The 21,625-nt window shown below is 33.8% G+C and overlaps 2 protein-coding genes and 1 long non-coding RNA gene across 8 annotated transcripts in view; 1 reads left to right on the top strand and 2 right to left on the bottom strand.

Moving 5' to 3' along the window:
* Nucleotides 1-5,703, bottom strand: part of LOC145735892 (CD151 antigen-like) — a 33,103-nt gene extending 27,400 nt beyond the window's left edge. For both annotated transcript variants that reach the window (XM_081990037.1, XM_081990039.1), the window contains exon 1: nucleotides 5,452-5,703. The gene's annotated coding sequence lies outside the window, so the exon portion shown is untranslated. The remainder of the gene's footprint in view (nucleotides 1-5,451) is intronic.
* Nucleotides 5,704-10,527: 4,824 nt separating this feature from the next.
* Nucleotides 10,528-21,625, bottom strand: part of wupA (troponin wings up A) — a 31,778-nt gene continuing 20,680 nt past the window's right edge. For 3 of the 5 annotated variants that reach the window (XM_081989130.1, XM_081989131.1, XM_081989129.1), the window contains exon 8: nucleotides 18,309-18,561. In XM_081989130.1, the coding sequence (XP_081845256.1) occupies nucleotides 18,508-18,561 (54 nt within the window). In that variant the 3' untranslated portion in view covers nucleotides 18,309-18,507. Of the gene's footprint in view, nucleotides 10,672-10,733; nucleotides 11,076-13,910; nucleotides 14,172-14,256; nucleotides 14,311-14,900; nucleotides 15,123-18,308; nucleotides 18,562-20,826; nucleotides 21,158-21,625 lie in introns of those variants that run through there. The other 2 variants (XM_081989132.1, XR_014179633.1) reach the window with 2 other exon arrangements.
* LOC145735289 (uncharacterized) lies at nucleotides 15,508-18,380 on the top strand. The gene is made up of 2 exons (XR_014179636.1): nucleotides 15,508-17,478; nucleotides 17,805-18,380. It is a non-coding gene; the product is annotated as an uncharacterized LOC145735289 (long non-coding RNA).

The following is a 21,625-nucleotide window of genomic DNA, read 5'->3' as shown; positions in this document are numbered from 1 at the left end:
GTAGTAACCGGATCACATTTTAAGCACATTTTCCTTAAGTAAGGAATCATTAGTAAATTTCCTATGCAATAACCCAAAAAAGTTCTACAAAATTAGGTACAATCAGGGAGAAAAGCGATATCAAAATTTGACCTGCCAGAAACATAGTTTGAAGGGACAGGGACAAAATCGCCTGTAAAACCCACTTGGAGTAAAAAAAATACTGTTTTAAGCACATTTTTGGTATTTTTATTATATTTCCTATCTAATAACCAAATGGTTTAACCGTTTTCAAGATCCCCATATCCTGGTTACACTGTATAGTCTATCATGACCATATCAATTCTATAAAATATATCAGTAGTTCAAGACCTTGACCCTAATATTTACCAGTTTAGAAGATATTGCTTAAAGAATGTTTTGTATGCTAATTTTCACACTTTAGGCGTTAATAAAACCTGATAATTAATATTTCATACATCAAATGTAACACAAATGGTAGATTAACGGATTTCTTATACGGTTGATGTATAAGAGGAATTTAGGTTTGCAACAAAACTTCTTTCCCAATATGGTTCACGCTATTTATAGACAAATAATCGGGCTCCTGTTATTATAATCTCATTTATTGTTGTAATGGTTATTTTTAATCAAAGTGAAACACACCTAAACCGCCCACTCTCGTTTTTGTCATATTCATCAGTGGAAAAGCTTACTATCCCCGAAAGTCGTGTGAAAAAGACACGAAACAGGGAACGCCCGAAACTAAATAGGTCAAAGCAAGACTATTTTAAAACTCTCTGGCATTAAAAGACAATAATCCGAGGATATTGCCGCCCAGGTGAAAATGCCAGTTTGATGGGCGGGTCTCGTTATAAATGTCGATTTTTAAGGCCATCCTCACCTACAAATCCGGTTCAGACTAATGGATGATGGTTTATTAGGATCGGAAATGCGTGATATTTGAGTGACTTTTCTTTACTTTATGTTTATTCCACTAATACCTATTACTCACTGGTTCAACCCACCAACAGACATCACCAATATTTAGCAAAAATCAAAGTTAATTGGAGTGACGTACCAGCGTAATATAAAAACATAAATGCGTCTGTAAACGCATATGCTTCTTCATTTGTCAAATCAAAAAATTTACTTTTATGTGGTGACGTATCCTAAACCTTGATTCACTCTTACATTCTTTCTGTTACATTGTTACGTCATTTCAATTCACATTGACTTTTGCTAGCCAATCGAACAATTGCTATTGTAACACATGAAGCAAGTGTGTTTTCTGCTAATTTCCGTTTGGTTATTTCAGTTTAAACAAAACCAGCATTTTTTCTAAAAATTGTCCAGTACGGCTCTGGTTTTGAGGTTCAATTTACTAGTCCCAGTGAAAGTTACAGGTCCGTAACTGCCCAAATTTCCAATATATAGGGCTAAATTGTGTTTCATGCCAGCTTAGTGTATTTTCTGTTTGGTTATTTCAGTTTAAACAAAATCAGCATTTTTTCTAAAAATTGTCCAGTACGGCTCTGATTTTGAGGTTGCAATTTACTAGTATCTAAGTTTAACAGCTCTTTACAAACATTTTTGCTCTCTTTCAAATTTTTCGTAACTTTCACCGTTTTCGAGTTATTCAGAAAAAACTGGTTTAAGGCAAAATATTTTCAAATCAGTTGATATTGTGGTTTGAAATTTGAGCACCCTGTAACTCGATTATTTTTGGGAGTTTGGGGAGGCTGAACCACTCAAAATAACCGTCTTGAGCTTCTCTTTCCAGTGGTGTAAAGCAAAAAACAGGGTGACCAAAAACAGTGAATCATCATAATTTTCATGTACACCCTGTATACTGGAAGCAAAAACGGTCCTGCAAACTTACGGTGTTGAGTTAAGGAGTTCATTACGAACATTTTTGATCTCTTGCAATTTTTCTGTAACTTTCAGCGTTTTTGAGTTATTTAGGAAAAACTGATTTGGTGCACCAAATATTTAGATCAGTTGAAATTGTGGTCTGAAATTTAAACACGGCGAGGACAAAATCGCCTATAAAACTCAGTTGGAGTAAGAAAATGGCTGTTTTAAGCACATTTTTGAAATCCTCATTAAATTTCCTATCCAATGACATGAAAAAACACTACAAAATTTGGTACAGTCAGCGAGAAAAGCGGTGTCAAACTTTGAACTGCCACAAACATAGTATTTGTAATTTACCCAGCACTAGATAAAACATATTGTATGCCACTCGTGTATTATGTTTCCTAACTCACTTTCCTAGATCATAAGAGTGAGGGTCGAATTTGAATTACCCTGTATACTATTTTATACTAAACATATACAGCGTGTTCCGCCTATATCATTTTGGTTCATTAGTTATTCTTCCTTATTATTATAAGAGAATTATAATTTCATTTAAATCGAATAACAAACAAACCTTAAAACGTCCAATAAAGGATAGTGGCTAGGCTATTAGGATATAAAGAAATATAAAGTAGTGGGTAGTTTTAGCGATAACCTCATTTTAGTTACACAACATGTGATAATCTCAAAAACCATTTTAGTGCGCACAAAACACAGGTAGGTATAGTAGCAGTAAAATTCAAGGATGCAAATGGTTATTTATGGTTTTTTTTATTTACAACTATTATACAGTGTGGCCCAAGTTTGACTGAAAATATATGGGAATCTATAAACTTCAATCAAATTCAGAATACCAAGTTTTGGTTTTTGGGAACCATTCAAAATATCGTCACCAACAGATGTTAAATCAAACACTCTGTATACTATCACATTTGTGACTGTAACCAAAATTAAAATAAAATGACGTAGGTAATTCGTTTTTTTTATTTGTCACTCCTTTCATGGTTACGTCATTTCATAGTGTTTTGATTTTTACCATATATGTCAACTTTAACTACGATAGCATACAGGGTGTTTATTTCAGAACTTCCTATTCTAATTTTCTTCTTATTCCTTTTTAAGCATTTTTAACGTCGTTGAGTTTTTTTACCACCCAGTATAGTCAAACAAATTTTCTAAAATAAGAAATGTTGTTTTATTTAGATTTTAATGTGTTTTGTAAGAGTGATTATTAATTTTTGAATCATCCACCACCAGAATAACTTTTTACATCATTTCGTTCTGATATTCTTCTTTAAACTTACTATTTTATCCCACACCATTTTAATGAGTCATAATGAATGAATTTTTAGAATACTTATATCGTTTTAGTTCAGACTTCCTGGATGCGCGTGCTATTTTCGTTCGTTTACTACTAAACACATATACAGGGTGAGTCAGGTGTATATTCAGTGTACACGTCAATCTTGAATTAACTCTAGTTTCATTTCATTAATATAACGAGCGTCCCAAATTTGAGCACTAAACCAAACTTGTGATATTTGAAATAGGTATACAGGTATTTGTTTATTCTTCCTAGGGAGTGTGAAAAATGGCTCAAAAATACCAAATTTGCGTCAAAATTTCGTGCACTTTTTCAAAAAATCGTCCATAACTCGCTTATTTGAAACATTCAGTATTGACACATCATATGACAAAAGATAGCTAATGAATAGAGCTATTAACTGACGTTGTACGGGTGCAGCTAAGTGGTACCGTTTAACTGTTAGAGATTGTCAAAATTGACTCTACAATTTCTTTGTTTTTCTTGAATATCTCAGAAACGTATCAAATTATAGATTTGAAATTTTTTGATTCAAAAAAGGTGCTTAAAACCGTCATTTTCTCTTTTCAATTGGGTTTGACAAGCGATTATGTGTGATAAGTTGAAATTTTGACATCGCTTTTCTCCCTAACTGTACCAAATTTTGTAGAGTTTTTTTAGGTTATTAGATATAAAATTTAATAAGGATTTCAAAAATGTGCTTAAAACAGTAATTTTCCCGCTTCAAGTAAGTTTTATAAGCGATTTTGTCTCTGACTGTCCTTTTAAACTGTGTTTCTGGTAGTTCACACTTTGACCCCGCTTTCCTCCTTGACTATATCAAATTTTTTAGTGTTATTCAAGTTATTGGATAGGAAATTTAATGAGGATTTCAAAAATGTGCTTTAAACTGTCATTTTCTCACTACAAGTGGGTTTGACAAGTGGTTTTGTGCCTGACTGTCTTTTCAAACTGTGTTTCTGGTAGTTCAAACTTTGACACCGCTTTTCTCTTTAATTGTACCAAATTTTGTGGTGTTTTTTCAGGTTATTAAATAGGTAATTTAATGAAGATTCCAAAAATGTGCTTAAAACAGTCATTTTCTCAGCCGCTTATATGAGACACCCTGTATCACCCTGACATCCATTTTGCCCCAACTGTCACGGTTTTGGGGATGACCTGGAAATTATGTCAATTTTGACGGTTTTCAGTGCGTGGCACTCTTAAAAAATTACATTTTTACAAATGACACTTTACCTCATTTTTCTATCACTAACCCGAAGGAATTTAGGTAGAGAAAGTTTATTTTAAAAATTCAAAATTTTTCTCTTAACTCAAAGGTTAACCACCGTTTAAATTTTTTGACAATTTTTGTTTTTAATTTTTCCAGGACAAACGGTGCCTGGTACGAAAAAAGACCATTGAAGGTAAAAGTTGCACTCCTTCAAGGTACGTTTGTGATAAAAATTTCAGACCTGTAACTCGAAGTGTTCCTGAGATATGTAGCAAAAACTACAAAAAAGCAAGTTTAACTTTGACGCCCTCTAGCGGCTAAACCAAAAAACTTAACCGCGTTCGCTCAACGTTACATGAGAGCACCATTCATTAGCTTTCTTTTGTTATATGGCTCATATATACAGGATGGTTAAAATAAGCGAGTTATTCACGATTTTCTGGATAAGTGCACGAAAATTTTGCTCAAATTAGGAATTTCTGCTCGATTTGAGGGCCAAGACTGCCAGAGCAAAATCAATTGGGGATCGATACAGACATTTTACATCGAGTAGGCCTAGAATTTGACGTAGATTCCAAAAATCAAATAAAAAATCCCATTTAAAAATTATAGTGTATATATTGCTCAAACTTGGGACACACTGTATACTTTTTTTGATTATCTAAGAAAAAAACAAACTTTGCGACAATAAACCAATCACCAACATTATTTTTGTCAACATTTTTTTTTTAAGCTGTAACGTAGAATCCATAAATGCAACAAAAAATTAAGGTTCCCATTTGAAAATTTCAATTGGAAGGTCGTAACTCAATTTTGGGACACCCTGTATATTTAATTTTTTTTCTCAAAAAAGTTAATACCATACACACTGTAGACGTATAAGTTCTATTTAAAAAAAAATAAATAAATGTGGTTCTGGTATGGAAAAAAGGGTCAAGGTGGTTATCCTACCCACATAATTTCTGCATTTTATTTAAAAATAAATGAAACTGTACCACGCATCATTTAAATTAAACGCGCTAAATAAAAGTTATTGGTAAGCGATTAACAATACGGAAGTAGTAAATATACATACCATTGTGCGTCAAAAATTACCGTCTTGGCACCAACCAATCCATTGGTCCGTTTGGGGATCACTCATTGGTTTGTCCGTCTACCATGTGATGCGCATCGTCCGCGAAACTACACACGCAATTTTTCGTTTTTTTTTACAATTTGGTCTCGAAAAAACTCGCTGGAAAATTATCGATCGGAAAAAACGTGTTTTTTTCCACAAAACTAGTTAAAAATAGAAGAAACTAGCAAAATGCGCTGCTTCTCGTTCGAAGGTCCGCGCTGACATTGATATTTCGAAACGTGCCTACGACTATGGAGCGCGTGTTTGCGCTCACTAGTCCGAATGCTTAAGTTAGTGTTTCAAAAATAGTCTGTGGGCAAATTTCAACTGACATCCAGTGGCGTAGTAAGCCATTATGTTGTTAAAAACCTGGCTGAAGGCCTTCTTTTACTTTACCACTGTTCAAACAAGAATATGTGGTCTTTTTATGTGTAATTTCGATTATTTCCTGCATTGTACTAGCAACCAATAAAATTGAAGGAATTTTTCTAGTTCTTAGCTGGGTACATCTCGGAAAGCTTCAACAGGAACTAGACCTCTAGACCTCTCCAAGGCCTTCGACAAGGTTTGGCACAGAGGACTTCTAATCAAGATGACAGCATGATGATAAGCGTCGTTTGTGAGTCAAAATCGACAGCGTCTACTCGAGTTGGAAGGAAATGGAAGCAGGAGTACCGCAAGCTGCAGGACTGTCGTCATTTCTGGTGTAAGAAATGGAAGATCGACCTAAACGCAGAGAAAACGCAGGCCGTAGTCTTCAGAAGAAGACCAAATATGAGGATAGAAGGCATGGACATCGAGTGACATACCTTGGGGTCAAGATGGACAAGAAACTCACGTGGGGAAGTCACATAGAATACGCCAGACAGAAATCCAGAGCGACCAGAGTAAAACTGTACCCCATGACATGCAGGACATCGAAGCTGGCACTTTGGAACAAAGTGACGCTCATCAAGTCGGTTCTTCTACCGCATCTGAAGAAACTCCAAGCTGTGGAAAACACTGCGCTCAGGACAGCGGTGGATGTCCCATGGTACGTTAGAAACGTGGACATCCAGCGAGATTTGAGGTTCACCACAGCAACGGAAAGGATCCAGCAGAGCGAAGTGAAGATATTCCAAAAAGCGGACCAGTTACTGCGAAAAGCAGTGAACTACCAGTTATTGGATAACGGGTAATTATTAATAGATTTTTCTTTCTGTTTCAGATAGACGACAATTCAGGACCAACCAGCTAAGAGGAGGACCACAATTTTTCCTTAGATGGCGAGAATATTATTCTCAAAATCTGGATAGAACCCTTCTGTAGTTATCCCGGTGCTAACTGGGCTCTGACTGGACTCCATCCTTCACTCACCAGACCCTCAAAACTTTAGGATCTAAAAACAGACGGACGAATGCCGGCTGTTTGGACATCCTAGAGTTTGCCAGGACCACCAGAGATGGACGAGCTGACGAAGAAAGAGGAAATGGAGGACAAGAAGAGCCCTTCCGTCAGCGGGGGCAGCGTTTTCCCAGGACATAGCATGCCGGTGCAACTCTGGGAACATCCCGAAAGGAAAAATTGCTGGGAATGCGGTATCATATAGATGGGTCAAGGAAGACTACTGCTTTTTACTGGTCTGGAAGAGGAAGTTGCTGCAAGTCCAGGAATTTTTCCCTTTGGGAAGTTCCCAGAGTTGCATCGGCGTCCTCTGTCGGGGGTGCCAATCATTTTCCAAAATAATCAGTAATAAAGTGGAAAAAAAAACAAAAAGAAATTTGTCTCTTTTGGTTTTTGTCGGATATCTCTGGATGTAATTAAAATTTTTTTGGATTATTTTTACCAAATTATTTCGCAATAAAATGCGCAACTTTGCCTTCATTTAACTATAGCTCTATTCAACCATAGTTTATATGACACTTTGGGGTTTATTTTTTATGTACTTTCTACCTTTCAAGTTTCCTACAATCAATTTGGACCACCCAGTATTTATAAGGAAAATATCGTTTTTCCATAAAACGCAAATCAGTTTTAAATTCCTCATTCAATTTAGAACAGAAAAGCTATTATAGTCTATCCGGCCAACCTACGGAGGAATAAAAGCGAAAATTAGGAGTATTAGTATTGGTCTATATCCGGTCCCTTTTACAATATAATATCTTCTTCTCTCTCTAATAAAAGGACTTCTCGGGTCTCATGTCTCGATTCACTTTTACGTACCTGTTTTACAGTGTAATACGGGTCGACCAAAGTTGCCGCCCATCGAATTTTATTACTCCGTAGGTTCGCCGGATAGACTATAGTAACTTTACGGTATACCTTTCTGTTTTCCAATAAAAAATTAAAAACCATGAAAATGTTCTCATAAAATCAATACCTACTAATTGTTTATTATTCAATATCTAAATGTTTATTTTTTTAGTTTTTTTTCAAAAATGATATTCTTTATTCGATAGAAACAATCAATCTTATAGCTATTTTTTAATAAAAAACTGGATAAATCATAATTTGAAAATTTAATAGAAAGGAAAGTCCTGAAGATTTAGTATTAATTGTAATGGTACTTTTGCAGGATTTTTTCTTTTTAATTCGAAAACACCTAGAAAGTTTTATGAAAATATCTGTAATTGTTTTGAAGAAATAAATAAAATTTGATTTTTATGCACCTTTACCTACTTACTTAAAATTCATTATTATCGAAATTGACAAACGTATTTAACTAAGAAAATGAGTAGGTAATTTTCAATCAGGAAATTGTAGTTAACACCGTTAAAATATGATGTCAATGACTATAAAGCAGGAAAAAGTGGTTATTTCCTTTTGTTTCTTACTAACCGTGTTAGAAATAGCGGTGGGTATAGAATCAATCAAGCCATTGCAGACATTGGTCGGCATTCTTTTACCATATTTGTTCTTCTTTGCCTGTCCGTTCTAATTTTCTTCTCTTGATGGATTTCCCTTCGGGTCTATTTCGTTTCCAACCGTTAATTAGTACGCTGTTTTAGGATTTAATCGTGTAATTAATATGCTATTAGTCCTGCATTCTGTGGGCGAATTTTAAAAGTGCTAAAATGTAATCAATATCAATATAGAATGAACATCCTAGAGCTCTATTTTGAGTTCCTGTACAAGTCGCCAGGTGGCGAGGAAATCACATATTTTCATGTAATGAAAATACATGGAAATTCATTCCATCAGTGTTGCCAACCCAAAAAAAGTTGCCAATTTTCACTAAATTTTTACTTTCTCATTTTAAGTGTCCACTCCTGATATCAAAACGAACACAATTTTTAAAATAAGTCACAACCAGCGCAATTCAATTCATGAACATATGTTTTTTACTTTTATAGTTGCATAGTATTTGACAGTTCAGGATTCTTTTGGACACCCTGTACAAGTCGCAGCGTTGCCAGATTAGTAAAAGGTAAAAGAGCGATTTATAACAAACATTTTGAGCTTTTTACGGTTGCTGAAACCTCAAAAATTACCGAGATACAGAATTATAACAATTTTGATACAATTTTCAAAAAATAACTCGCAAATAGCAAATATCTCAAAAACGGTTAGAAATACGATAATCTAGTAGGAGACAGAAATGTTCAGAATAATTTAGTGCACCCAGCTGACTAGGTTTACACCAATTCAAAGTATTAAACTGCAATAAACTGTACTAAGATCTCAAATATCTCGTAAACCAGGCAAGCAAAAATTATGAAATTTTCAGGGATTATACTGTCATCTAGGTAAAATTCCTGTAAAAAGCAACTGGCTCACTTAAAAACTCCGGATTTTGGGTGCAAAATGGTGTTGTCACTAGTTTGCAGCCTTTTTCCTCAAATTTGAGCACAGTTTCACTGATTTTGACCGGTTTTCACTGCTTAAAACACTGATTTAAGCTTCTCAAAAACTTTTAAGATCAATTTTCCTCTCAGAATCATCAAATTCCTACTTTTGAGGACACCCTGTATACGTCTCAGCGTTGCCAGATTAGTAAGAGGTAAAAGAGGGATTTATTACAAACATTTTGAGCTTTTTACGGTCGCTGAAACCTCAAAAATCGAAAATGCAATTTTCAAAAAATAATTCGAAAACGGTTAGAAATACAGTTATTTAGCAAAAGCAAATATATTTAAAATAACTTTCTGCACCTAGATGACTGGTTCTACCCAGTTTCACACACTTATAACAGGGTAAACGCGGTCACACATTGTGTCAGATTCAAGGTGGTTTTCTCTGCATTTTTGCACACCCTGTATAAGCCGCAGCGTTGTCAGATTGCGAGAGCTAAAAGAGGGGTTCAAAATGGACATTTTGAGCTTTTTGCGGTCGCTGAAACCTCAAAAATAACCGAGTTACAGAATTTTGAAAATTGGTTAGGAAGGACCACTTTGAACGCATATTACCTCTAAATAATTAAAAAAAAAACAATTTTTCATAAATAACATCTGTTGATAGTTGTGATGCTTCTAACGTCAGATCGATAGAAAATGAGAAACTATTTGCGCCATTCTCATTTTACAATGAAAATGTTCTGCATATACCTTCAACAGGGAATGACGTAGTTGCTGACGTCATCAAGCTAGCTGCATCTAGGTCAACCAGGGTGCAGTGTCCCGGTCCCGGTTCATTCTGAATTTCCAACCAATCACGATTTATTTGCTTCTCAAACGAAGAGTTCATTAGAACAAATTAAATTTGAGTTAATAATAGTATATTAATCAACGAGCGTGTAATAATAGCTATTGTTTTATACCTCCATGGGATTGAATTTGACAGTTTCCAGGTTTAGAACTAACTGACTGTGGGCCAAATGTCATAACTGTCAAAATTTCATTCATAAATTTAATTTTGACTATTTTGTTGTTTTACAGTTTTATGGAGAGGTCAAGCAGCCAAATGACAAAAGTTGTGAAAATTCAACTCAAAAAAACTATAATTATACGTAATAACTCATTACTCACAGTGTAGATAATGGGTGATTTTATCTATTCACAATTAGTCATAAAAAAAATATCACAAAGTAAAGCCAGGATACCAAAAATAACACAATAATAGGACAAACATAATTATTTAATAATTTACAATAAATACTCCATGTATGTTACAAACTTAACAATTACAAAAAAAACTTAAATTAGATAAAAGTCACTATAAATCTGGAAAGCAAAACTGGAAGAGGTAATAATTAAGCTGCAGCTGAAAAATTAATCAACAAAACTAATAAATAATTCATTCACCAACCAAATTGAATAACAAACCTTCGACTATTGTTGAACTGACAATGATAGACTCCACAACTACAGGTGGCTCTACGTCCACTGAAGGCGCTTCACTGGGTGCTGGTTCGCTTGGAGCAGCTTCTTCAGGAGCTGGAGGTGCGGCAGCTTCTGCCGCTGGAGCTGGCTCACCTTCTGGTGCTGGTGCAGCTTCTGCTGGGGTTTCAGCGGCTGGAGTTTCAGCTGGAGGTGCTGCTTCACCTTCTGCCGCGGGAGCATCGGATGCTGGAGCAGTTTCACCAGCTGGTGGTGCTTCTCCTGTTTGTTCTCCAGCAGCTGGTTGTTCTTCGGTTGGCGGCTGACCTTCCACACCCTCTGTAGATGCTACAAAAAGAAATGGTATTGAAAAGTGTGAAGTATTGGAATTAATTGAATTTTGTGTAGGGTGATTGGTTACATTTGCTCTTATCTCTTGAACTATTGATTCAAAAAATGTCAAATACGAAAGTTATAGTCCAAGACCTGAAGGTTTTGCAATATTCCGGGTGGAACAAAAGAAGCTATATGACACAAAGTTGATATTCTGATTCCGACTATTATTTGCAATATTTTACGTATTTAATGTAAAAACACTTTTCAAAATAGTGTTTGTATACCATCGAGGTGCATTTGTGGTAAAATTTTTTTACCAGGATATAAGTCAACTTTGACGCCCTCTAGCGACTAGACGGGGCAATTTAGCCGTTCCCGTTCAACGTCACGTGATATCCCTATTCATTAGCTTTCTTTCGTTATACAGTGGTTTTATACAGGTTGTTTCAAATAAGCGAGTTATGGACGATTTTCTGGAAAACAGCACGAAAATTTAGTCTAAATTAGGGATTTTTTGAGCCTACTATACTAACGGCGACCATTTTAGATTTTGCTCAATAAAAGTGACTTTTTTAACTAATTTCAACCTGGGGAACACAAATCTGACGTCCATTTTGCTCTAAGTGGCACCGGAGATGACCTTGAAATTATGTCAATTTTGACACTTTTTAGGGCGTGGCACCCTTGCAAAATGACATTTTGATAAATGACACTTTACGTCACTTTTGTACTATTAACCTGAAGGTATTTAGGCAGTTGAAGTAAATTTTAAAAATTAAAAATTTTCTGAAAAAAATCAATAGGTGTCACCCTTGAAATTTCTTGAAAATTCTAGTTTTAAATTTTTCAAGGTCAAACGGTGTATGGTATGAAAAAAGTGTATAGAAGGTAAAAGTTGCATCCCATCGAGCTGCATTTTTGATAAAAATTTCAGACCTCTAACCTGAAACGTTCCTGAGATATTAAGCAAAAACTACAAAAAACGAGAGTCAACTTTGACGCCTTCTAGTGGCTAAACGGGGCAATTTAGCCGTTCCCGTTCAACGTCACGTGATATCCTTATTCATTAGCTTTCTTGCATAATACAGTGGTTTTATACAGGTTGTTTCAAATAAGCGAGTTATGGACGATTTTCTGGAAAAATGCGCGAAAATTTAGTCTAAATTAGGGATTTTTTGGGCCTACTATACTAACGGCGACCATTTTGGATTTTGCTCAATAAAAGTGACTTTTTTAACTAATTTCAACCTGGGGAACACAAATCTGACGTCCATTTTGCTCTAAGTGGCACCGGAGATGACCTTGAAATTATGTCAATTTTGACACTTTTTAGGGCGTGGCACCCTTGCAAAATGACATTTTGATAAATGACACTTTACGTCACTTTCGTACTATTAACCTGAAGGTATTTAGGCAGTTGAAGTAAATTTTAAAAATTAAAAATTTTCTGAAAAAAATCAATAGGTGTCACCCTTGAAATTTCTTGAAAATTTTAGTTTTAAATTTTTCAAGGTCAAACGGTGTATGGTATCAAAAAAGTGTATAGAAGGTAAAAGTTGCATCCCGTCGAGCTGCATTTTTGATAAAAATTTCAGACCTTTAACCTGAAACGTTCCTGAGATATTAAGCAAAAACTGCAAAAAACGAGAGTCAACTTTCACGCCCTCTAGTGGCTAAATGGGGCAATTTATCCGAATTCGCTCAACGCTACGTGATAGCCTTGTTCGTTAGCTTTCTTTGTTATACAATAGTTTTATACAGGGTATTTCAAATAAGCGAGTTATAGACGATTTTCTGGAAAAGTGCGCCAAAATTTCGTTCAAATTGGGAATTTCTTCTGGTGAAAGTAAGGCTGCTAGAGAGCAAACACAATTGAATATTGATACAAACATTTTATATCAAGAATACCTAGAATTTGACGTAGATTTCAAAAATCTAATAAAAAACTGGTCATCCCATTTGAAAAATTATAAGTTTAGTTTGTTGCTCAAATTTGGGACACCCTGTATACTAATGAATTATCTAGGAATAAAGTAGACGCAAATATCTACAAGATTCATATTTGGTAATTTTTTGATAAAATGAACCCTGTAAACTACTCCATTGTATTGTCAATAAGTGGATTATTTTGACAATTACAGGGTGGTTCAATATACCAATTTATACCCCTTGAAATTCTCTTTTGACCACCCTGTGTAGCGTTTTTACCTAAAACGTCGAATAAATGAGTTATTTCCTGTTAAAACTGAGCTATTTGCTGTAAAGTTTTAATTCGACAGTTTTCACTTTGATAGCCCATAATTCTGTTATTTTGACAGTTACAGAGTGGTTCAATATACCATTTTGTAGCCCTTGAAATTGTCTTTTGACCACCTTGTATAGCATATATAGTAGAAATGTCACGCTACCGAAAGATTGAAGCATTTATACCGGGAATGGAACAGGACATATAGAATTACCATACCTTTGCATAAATTTATAAATAATTTTGAAAAATTCATATTATTTTGAAAAGTGTTGAAGTTAGGTATATAACATTAGGTAAATATGGAAAATATTGCAAATAATAGTCGCAATCAGAATATCAAATAAGATATTCACTTAAAAAAACATAACTTTGTGTCATATAACTTCTTTGATCCATCCGGTTTCTGCAAAACCTTCAGATCGTGGACTATAACTTTCGTATTTGACATTTTTTAAAAAAGTCAATAGAGAGATATGGTTAAGAGCAAATGTAACCAACCACCCTGTACATTAATATGGCCATGGTCAAGTTTGAAATGGCAAAAAAGGACAAATTAAGCGATAATGGAACAGTGCTTGATCAATGATCGAAGCACTTACGAGCTTTGAGTTTGTCGAGTAAGTCCTCGAAAGTGACGTGCTCTTCAGGATTGTCAGTGGTCAAATCGACCACTTTATATTTCAACGAGTCTTTAATGTAAATAACCACACCATCCCCACTATTTTTTCGATTCTCGACCAGAGAATAATGGGGAATGGACACCGCTTCTTTGTTTTCGGTCGGTGCCAGAACCGTTTCCGGCAGAGCGATGATATCGTAATTTTCGTTCAGGACCAGTTGTTTAAAGGTTTCGAACGGTCCTAGAATTTGTATTACATCATTTGTATTGCAATGCACTTTTGGCGTGACCATGGTAGTTTAAGCAAACGTAATTGGTTCACTCACCTGGAGCTTCTGGTTGGTGCTCGCCTTCTGCAGGCGCAGCCGCTGGTTCACCACCTATCATCAAAAGTTTTGATTATAATATTGCTTGTATAACATTCATTTAGGTTTATTTTTCATGTGCATTATTAGAAATTATCTGTCTTCTCTTACATGGTTAAAGACCAACAAGAGATACCTAATTTTTACTAGAATTTGCTTGTTTCTATATGGAAACTGTCAGAACCGTTAAGAATTTAAAAACCAAACAGTGCAGCATCCCTGGCGTTTGTATCAGAGTTTGTTCTCCATCAAAAAATCCATAGATGTTTAATCCGGTGATCCTGGTGGGAAAACTTCTTCGAAACCATACTTGTTATAGGTCATTTTAAAGGAAAAATATCATCTTCCTGATGAGGTATCGTAAAGAAATGTCTTTCAATCGTAAAAATGAATGAATTTGAGAACAATATTTTCACCTTAAATTTGGTCTCGTGACTGCATGGATACTATTTTAACCGTAAGAAGAGACAAGTGAGCTTTATAACTGAATTTGATAAATTAGAACGGTCACGTGACCTACATACAGAAATTCTGTTTAGTCGTAAAAATAATCACGTGACCTTTTTAAACAACATTTTAACCTTAAATTAGTTATTTGAAATTACCTTCTGTTGGAGGTGCCCCCTCTGTCGGCGGTTGAGCTTCACCTTCAGCAGGTGGTGCAGCTGCACCTTCGGTAGGTGCCTGATCTTCTGCAGGTGGTTGTCCTTCTGTTGCTGGTGTTTCACCTTCTGCAGCTGTTTCAGCAGGAGGTTGGGTGGTTGCATCTGCAGGTGCACCTTCGGCTGGTTGGGCTTCCGTCGGTTGTCCTTCTGGCGGTTGTTCACCTATTGGGTTGTTTTTAGTGATCAGGCTCGAGAAAGAGAAAGAAGAATGGATATTCGTTAACGAACAAAAAGAGATGAAGAGAAGATTAAGAATTATCACTAGTGATGGACGATCATTACGAATACGAAATCAAAAATGTCTTTAAAATTATATTCATTCAATGAATGAAAGAGATAGAGAAATAAATATTCGTTATTGAACAAAAAGAGATGAAGACAAGACAAGATTAAGAATTATCAATATTATCACTGAAAGCCATTAGTTATTATACTGTTATAGTAACGATCAAAGTCATGAAAACTGTCAATTAATGACAGACAGATGACAGACACTTTCACATTACAGAAATTCCAGCATTGTCTTCGGTTAATGTTACAACCTCACCTTCTCCTTCCTGCAAAAAAATAAAATAAATAATTATCTCCCATGTCTGTGTTCATATGACATTATTCACGACACATTCTACAGGGTGGTCCAGTTTTAAATGTCAATAATTTACCATTCGATAGCCCTTAAATTGTTTTTGTAACCAGTTTTCATAGTTTTCAGACAAATTGAAGGACTTGAAAACTACTTTTAATATATTTTTTAACTACAATTTTACAGATTTAAACCGTGAAAATTGACTTGGACACCAAAAAATGACTTGAACTAATGAAAATTGACATAAGAGGCTTAAAAATTGTTTTTGTAACCAGTTCTCATAGTTTTCAAACAAATTGAAAGACTTCAATCTTGAAAATTGATTTAGAAACTGGGAATTTTGACTTGAGAGGCTTAAGAACTGTCTTTATAACCAGTTTTTATAGTTTTCGGATGAATTTAAATACTTTAGTAATGAAAATTTGCCTTGTGGACATGAAAAACTACTTTTTCTAGAATTTTTGACTACAAATTTACACATTTAAACCTTGAAAATTGACTTGGGCACCAAAAAGTGACTCTGAACCAATGAAAAGTGACATCAGAAGCTTACAATTTGTATTTGAAGTAAGTTTTCATAATTTGAAAACACATTTCAATATTTTAGTCTTAAATACAATTTATTGACATTAGATTCATGAAAATTGATTTGAAGACTAACTTTTCAAGTTATTTTACTTTGCTTTTCAATTTCTTAGAACTCTGGACTATTTTCAGTTCTTTAAAACTGCTTTCAGCTTGGAAAATCGAGTTTCAAGACTATTTTCACCAAGTTTTTGACATAGCCGAGTTAAAAAACAAATTTTAAATTTTCCATAGTCTTAAAAATGCAATTTCAAGCTTTGTCACTATTAAATTCACACATGAGTGTTAAAAATTCGAGCATTTCTTAAAAATCTAGACTGTTTTTAGTGCTTTAATGCTGTTTTCAGCCTGAAAAATCTATTTCAGGCCTGAAAGCCAGTTTTTCCACTGTCCATAGTCTTGAAAATGTAATTTCAAACTTTTTTACCATTAAATGGAATTCTACACTTACTGGTGCAAAAAATTGGAGCATTTCTAAGAAATTTGGACTGTTTTTAGTGCTTTGATACTGAAAAATTGAGATTAAAACTATTTCTAATAGTAAAAGTTAAGTTTCAGACTCTTCAGTGATAAAAGTAAAAAAAAAATGGCACTAAATGCTACGATATTAGTCTTGAACACTTAATTTTTAGAACTAAATTAGTCCGAAAATTAAATTTGGACTGTTACTAGTGTTTAATTGAATTTTAGACAAGAATTTTAGAAAAATAGACTGTCGGACTCTCTTTAGTCTTAGTAAAGTTATTTCTAGCCTCAAAAGACCACTTTTAGACTATTTTAAGTAATAAAAAATGAATTTAATGTGCAACAATCTTTGTCTTGATTTCCAGACTATTTTTAGGGTTTGAAATCCAGTTTCAGGCACTCGACAATGAATTGCAGTCTGAAAACTAATTTTAAAACTATTTCTAGTAGTAAATAACAAGATTTTAGACTATTCAGTACAAATTTGTGCTCTCACTAGTCTTGAATGATCAGTTTTACACTACGTACAGTCTAAAAAATTGAACGCCAGAAAAATCAGTCCAAAAATTCTGTTTTTTGACAATTTTCAATGTCAAAAATTAATTCGCAAACCTCAGATATGACCAGATTTTAATCCTTTTGATTGATCGAATGGTGAATATTGACACTTAAAACTGCACCACCCTGTATAACAATTGAGCATTTTTAAATGGTTCTTTGATTTAAGTAGGCAGTTTTTACAACAAATGGGCAACTTTTTAATTAAGAATTTTGTCTAAATTTGATTTAAAAATGTTTTTAGTTAAAACTTTTTTTATAGTCACGTGACTCTCTTGCCATGTTTAAACTATATTTTAAAAGTCACGTGACTGACTTTGACATGTGTCAATTAGCCTTTACAGTGTTGCAAGCTCAAAATTGCATTATTAACGTCACGTGGCGTGTATTTTGCAATTTCAGCTTTTACACCTGTCTAAATTTGATTTAGCAAATTTTTAACGTTTAAACAAAATTTTTTTACGTCACGTGACTAACTTTGATAGGTATCAGTTGGCACTGACAATATTGCAAGTTGAATATTACATTACCTTTGTCACGTGACGTGTATTTTACAATAATTATTGAAAGTGCAACAAATGTCTAAATTTGATTTAAAAAATGTTTATAGTTCAAACTTTTTTGTATAGTCACGTGACTGAATTTGACAGATGTCAATTAATTAGCTTTTACAGTGTTGCAAGCTCAAAATTTGTTTTTGCTAATTTTCAGTTTAAACTATTTTTTCATGGTCACGTGACGGTTTTGAAAGTTATCGACTGGACTTTACAGGGTTGCCAGCTCAAAAATTGGATTGTCAAAGTCACGTCTCTAACAATTTCAAATTTTACTCATTTTTAGCTTAAAAACGAAACTATTAGAACAAAAAGTGTTTGCTTGACGGTTTCGTCGTTTTACATTTTTCCCAGAAATTTATGATTTATGTGAAAGTTTCTAAACAAATTCCATTTAAAAAACCTCAATTTTTACTTAAGGCCGGTACTTTTACCTCCGGATAATTTCATTTTCAGGATTTCTATAGAAATTACAGAATTGACCAATAAAAGCGTCTATAGAAATTATCCTTAGAATAAAGTTATTTTGAACTAAAAATACTGGCCCTTAACATCTAAACGGACACAATCCACAAGGACAACAAATAAAATAACGTCACAGTAATTTTACTCTCTTTTAATAATAAGAACGTTTTATTACAAACATTTATAATACAGAGGAAATTAACAAAATATACAGGGGCGTTCACGAAAAGAAAACAAGACGTTACCACACAGTTTATTGTCGGGCATTAAATGCCCTTCAAAAACAAACAAAAAGGGTGTTATTACGTAGATATGATAAGGGTCAGACAGATGTTTATGCTTCGGCCTCCTGTACCTTTTCTCCCTTCTTGGACCAATCGGGCTTTTTCTGAAAATTACATTAAAAAAACAATTAATAACAATCAATTTGAATTCATAAAAATTAAGAAAAAAAATAAAACAACATAAATTTAACAACAAATTTTGTCGGACGAAACAAGTGGTGTAATGTGGTGCTGAAATTCTTAACTAGTGCGTTTCAACATAAACATACAGGGTGGACCAAATTGATGATGCATGTATGATAAATGGATACTGTTTTAGAGAATTTTATGACAATTTAAATTGATTTATCTTGTTAACCGTTTTGTCAAAAAGATGAAATGTGCAACACTTTTTCTATAGTGTGTTCAAAACAAAATTGAAAGGACGTCACAAAGGTTAAATGCGTTGTTGCCAAACTAAATAATTTCTAAAGTGTTTTTTTTTAATAATTCTAGATTTCCCTGGTATTTTTTCAAAAGATTTTTTTATGCTTCTGACTGTACTGAATTTTGTATTGTTTTTTTATGTTATTGGATAGGAAATTTAATGAGGATTCCAAAAATGTGCTTAAAAAAACATTTTTTTCTTCAAGTGGGTTTTACTGACCATTTTATTCTTGATTGTCCTTTCAAACTGTGTTTCTGGCAGGTTAAACTTTCATACAGCTTTTCTCCCTGACTGTACCAAATTTTTTGGTGTTTTTTTGTGTTATTCGATAGGAAATTTAATGAGGATTCCAAAAATGTGCTTGAAACCATCATTTTCTTACTCCAAGTTGGTTTTACAGGCAATTTTGTCACTGACTGTCCTTTCAAACTGTGTTTCTGACAGTTCAAACGTTAACATCGCGATTGTTCCTCATTCTACCAAGTTTTGTGGTGTTTTTTCAAGGTACCGTATAGGAAATTTAACGAGGATTCCAAAAATGTGCTTAAAACAATCATTTTCTCACTCCAAGTGGGTTTTACAGGCGATTTTGTCACTGACTGTCCTTTCAAACTGTGTTTCTGACAATTCTAACTTTGACATCGCCTTTGTTCCTCATTCTACCAAGTTTTGTGGTGTTTTTTCAAGCTACCGCGTAGAAAATTTAAAGAGGATTCCAAAAATGTGCTTAAAACAATCATTTTCTCACTCCAAGTGGGTTTTACAGGCGATTTTGTCACTGACTGTCCTTTCAAACTGTGTTTCTGACAATTCAAACTTTGACATCGCTTTTGTTCCTCATTCTACCAAATTTTGTGGTGTTTTTTCAAGCTACCGTATAGAAAATTTAAAGAGGATTCCAGAAATGTGCTTAAAACAATCATTTTCTCATTCCAAGTGGGTTTTACAGGCGATTTTGTCATTGACTGTCCTTTCAAACTGTGTTTCTGACAATTCAAACTTTGACATCGCTTTTGTTCCTCATTCTACCAAATTTTGTGGTGTTTTTTCAAGCTACCGTATAGGAAATTTAAAGAGGATTCCAAAAATGTGCTTAAAACAATCATTTTCTCACTCCAAGTGGGTTTTACAAGCAATTTTGTCACTGACTGTCCTTTCTAAAAAAAATTTTTTTTCTAAATCTAGTTCGAATTTACCAGAGGTGGGGAATGTTACCCAGACCTGGCAACACTGTTTTAGAGCACAATTGCGATGTGAGTTTGAAAAACTTTTGATAATTTTATAATTATTGTAGTTAAAACCTCTGTAACTAAACTAACTTTTAGTTTTTTGTATAATTTGGCAACATGGCAACTTTTAGCGGTTGTAACGTCATTTTAATTTTATTCAATGTTTGCTATATTTTATTAAGTTACATCTAACCGAATATTATTCGACATAATATTCTAAATTATAACAATTAAATCAAAAATTCTTATTACTCTAAAGGGTGGTTTAATTGTTTTGTGCCACTATTGCTTTCTAAATTATAAAATTCACAAATTTTGCTTAAATCAGACAATCATGACAAGGCACTGTTGCCAAATTTTGTACGGTTTTGTAAATATTGACTAAATAGCTTTTCTCATATTATTCCATTTTTTGTCAAGGTTTGACAACTCAGTCATAATTTCAGCTTTGAAATTTGGTATAATTTTTCAGATTTGGTCGGAAAACAGTACAAGATAAATCAAATTTTGGTAAAAATAAAATTAAAATTTCTTATTATTAAGGCAAATTTGTGCCTCACCCTGTATACAGAAGCAGCTGCAGAGTTCTCCAAAGAGCTAAGATATTTAAAAGTTTGAAGGAATTATTATGTTTTCAAAAATCTACAAGGAAGCAAGCTGTGCTCACGAAAGCTGTATAATAAGCACACTGAAATAAGCTTTATTTTGCTCACCTTTTGATCCAAGTTAAGTGATAGAGAGAGTAAAAAAAGGGAAAATATAGCCAAAAAAAAAACGAAAAAAATGTAGCAAAAAATGGTGAAAAAGGTGTTTAGAATGAACGTGTTTGTGTAGCAAAAATCAGTTGCGTAACAACCATTATAAAAAAAAATCACCAAAAAATAACCCGACGAAGAAAGAAGCAATTCTTGGTAAATACACTGGTTTATTCTATTAATTAGACATAAAATTGGCCTGATTTGCAATATCAAAATAAAAATAACTTTTTTTTTTTAGGTGGGAATTTTACTTCTTCTGCCACTCAGCTTTTTCCTGTTTCGGTTTCTGGAAACGAATAAATAAAGTGAAGAACTTTGATGTTCAGGATTAAGAACTCTGCACAATATTTGGGATGATTCTACTAATATTATGAAGTCGTTTGTATTGTTCAGAGTTCTTGCATTTAATTACCAATTTTCCTGTATTTGCTTTAGTTTTTGTTTTTTTTTGTAATTGTAATTTTTAGTCAGACAAACCCTGTCCTAAAGTATTACAAAGTGGGGTAGTTTTAAGTGTCAATAATTCACCATTTGATAATCCATCAAAAAATAAGTTGACATGCATTATATGTCATTCCAGAAGGTATATCTTCCAGAAGAGGTACTATTCCCTTACAGAGTTCCATTGCAGATTTCAATTTAAAAAAATCGATTTTTGGACTAATTTTTACTGACGTTTGTAAGCAATAAAAGTAAATTTGTACCAAACACGAGTTGTTATTTAAATACTACTAGGAATAGTCTTAAAATTCGT

The sequence above is a fragment of the Ips typographus genome, linkage group LG11 (genome assembly GCF_016097725.1).
Source record: "Ips typographus isolate SLU linkage group LG11, UJ_Ityp_2.0, whole genome shotgun sequence".
In the NCBI taxonomy this organism is placed as follows: Eukaryota; Metazoa; Arthropoda; class Insecta; order Coleoptera; family Curculionidae; genus Ips; species Ips typographus.
The sequence above is the reverse complement of the archived record's forward strand: the minus strand, read 5'-3'. Positions and strand labels throughout refer to the sequence as shown.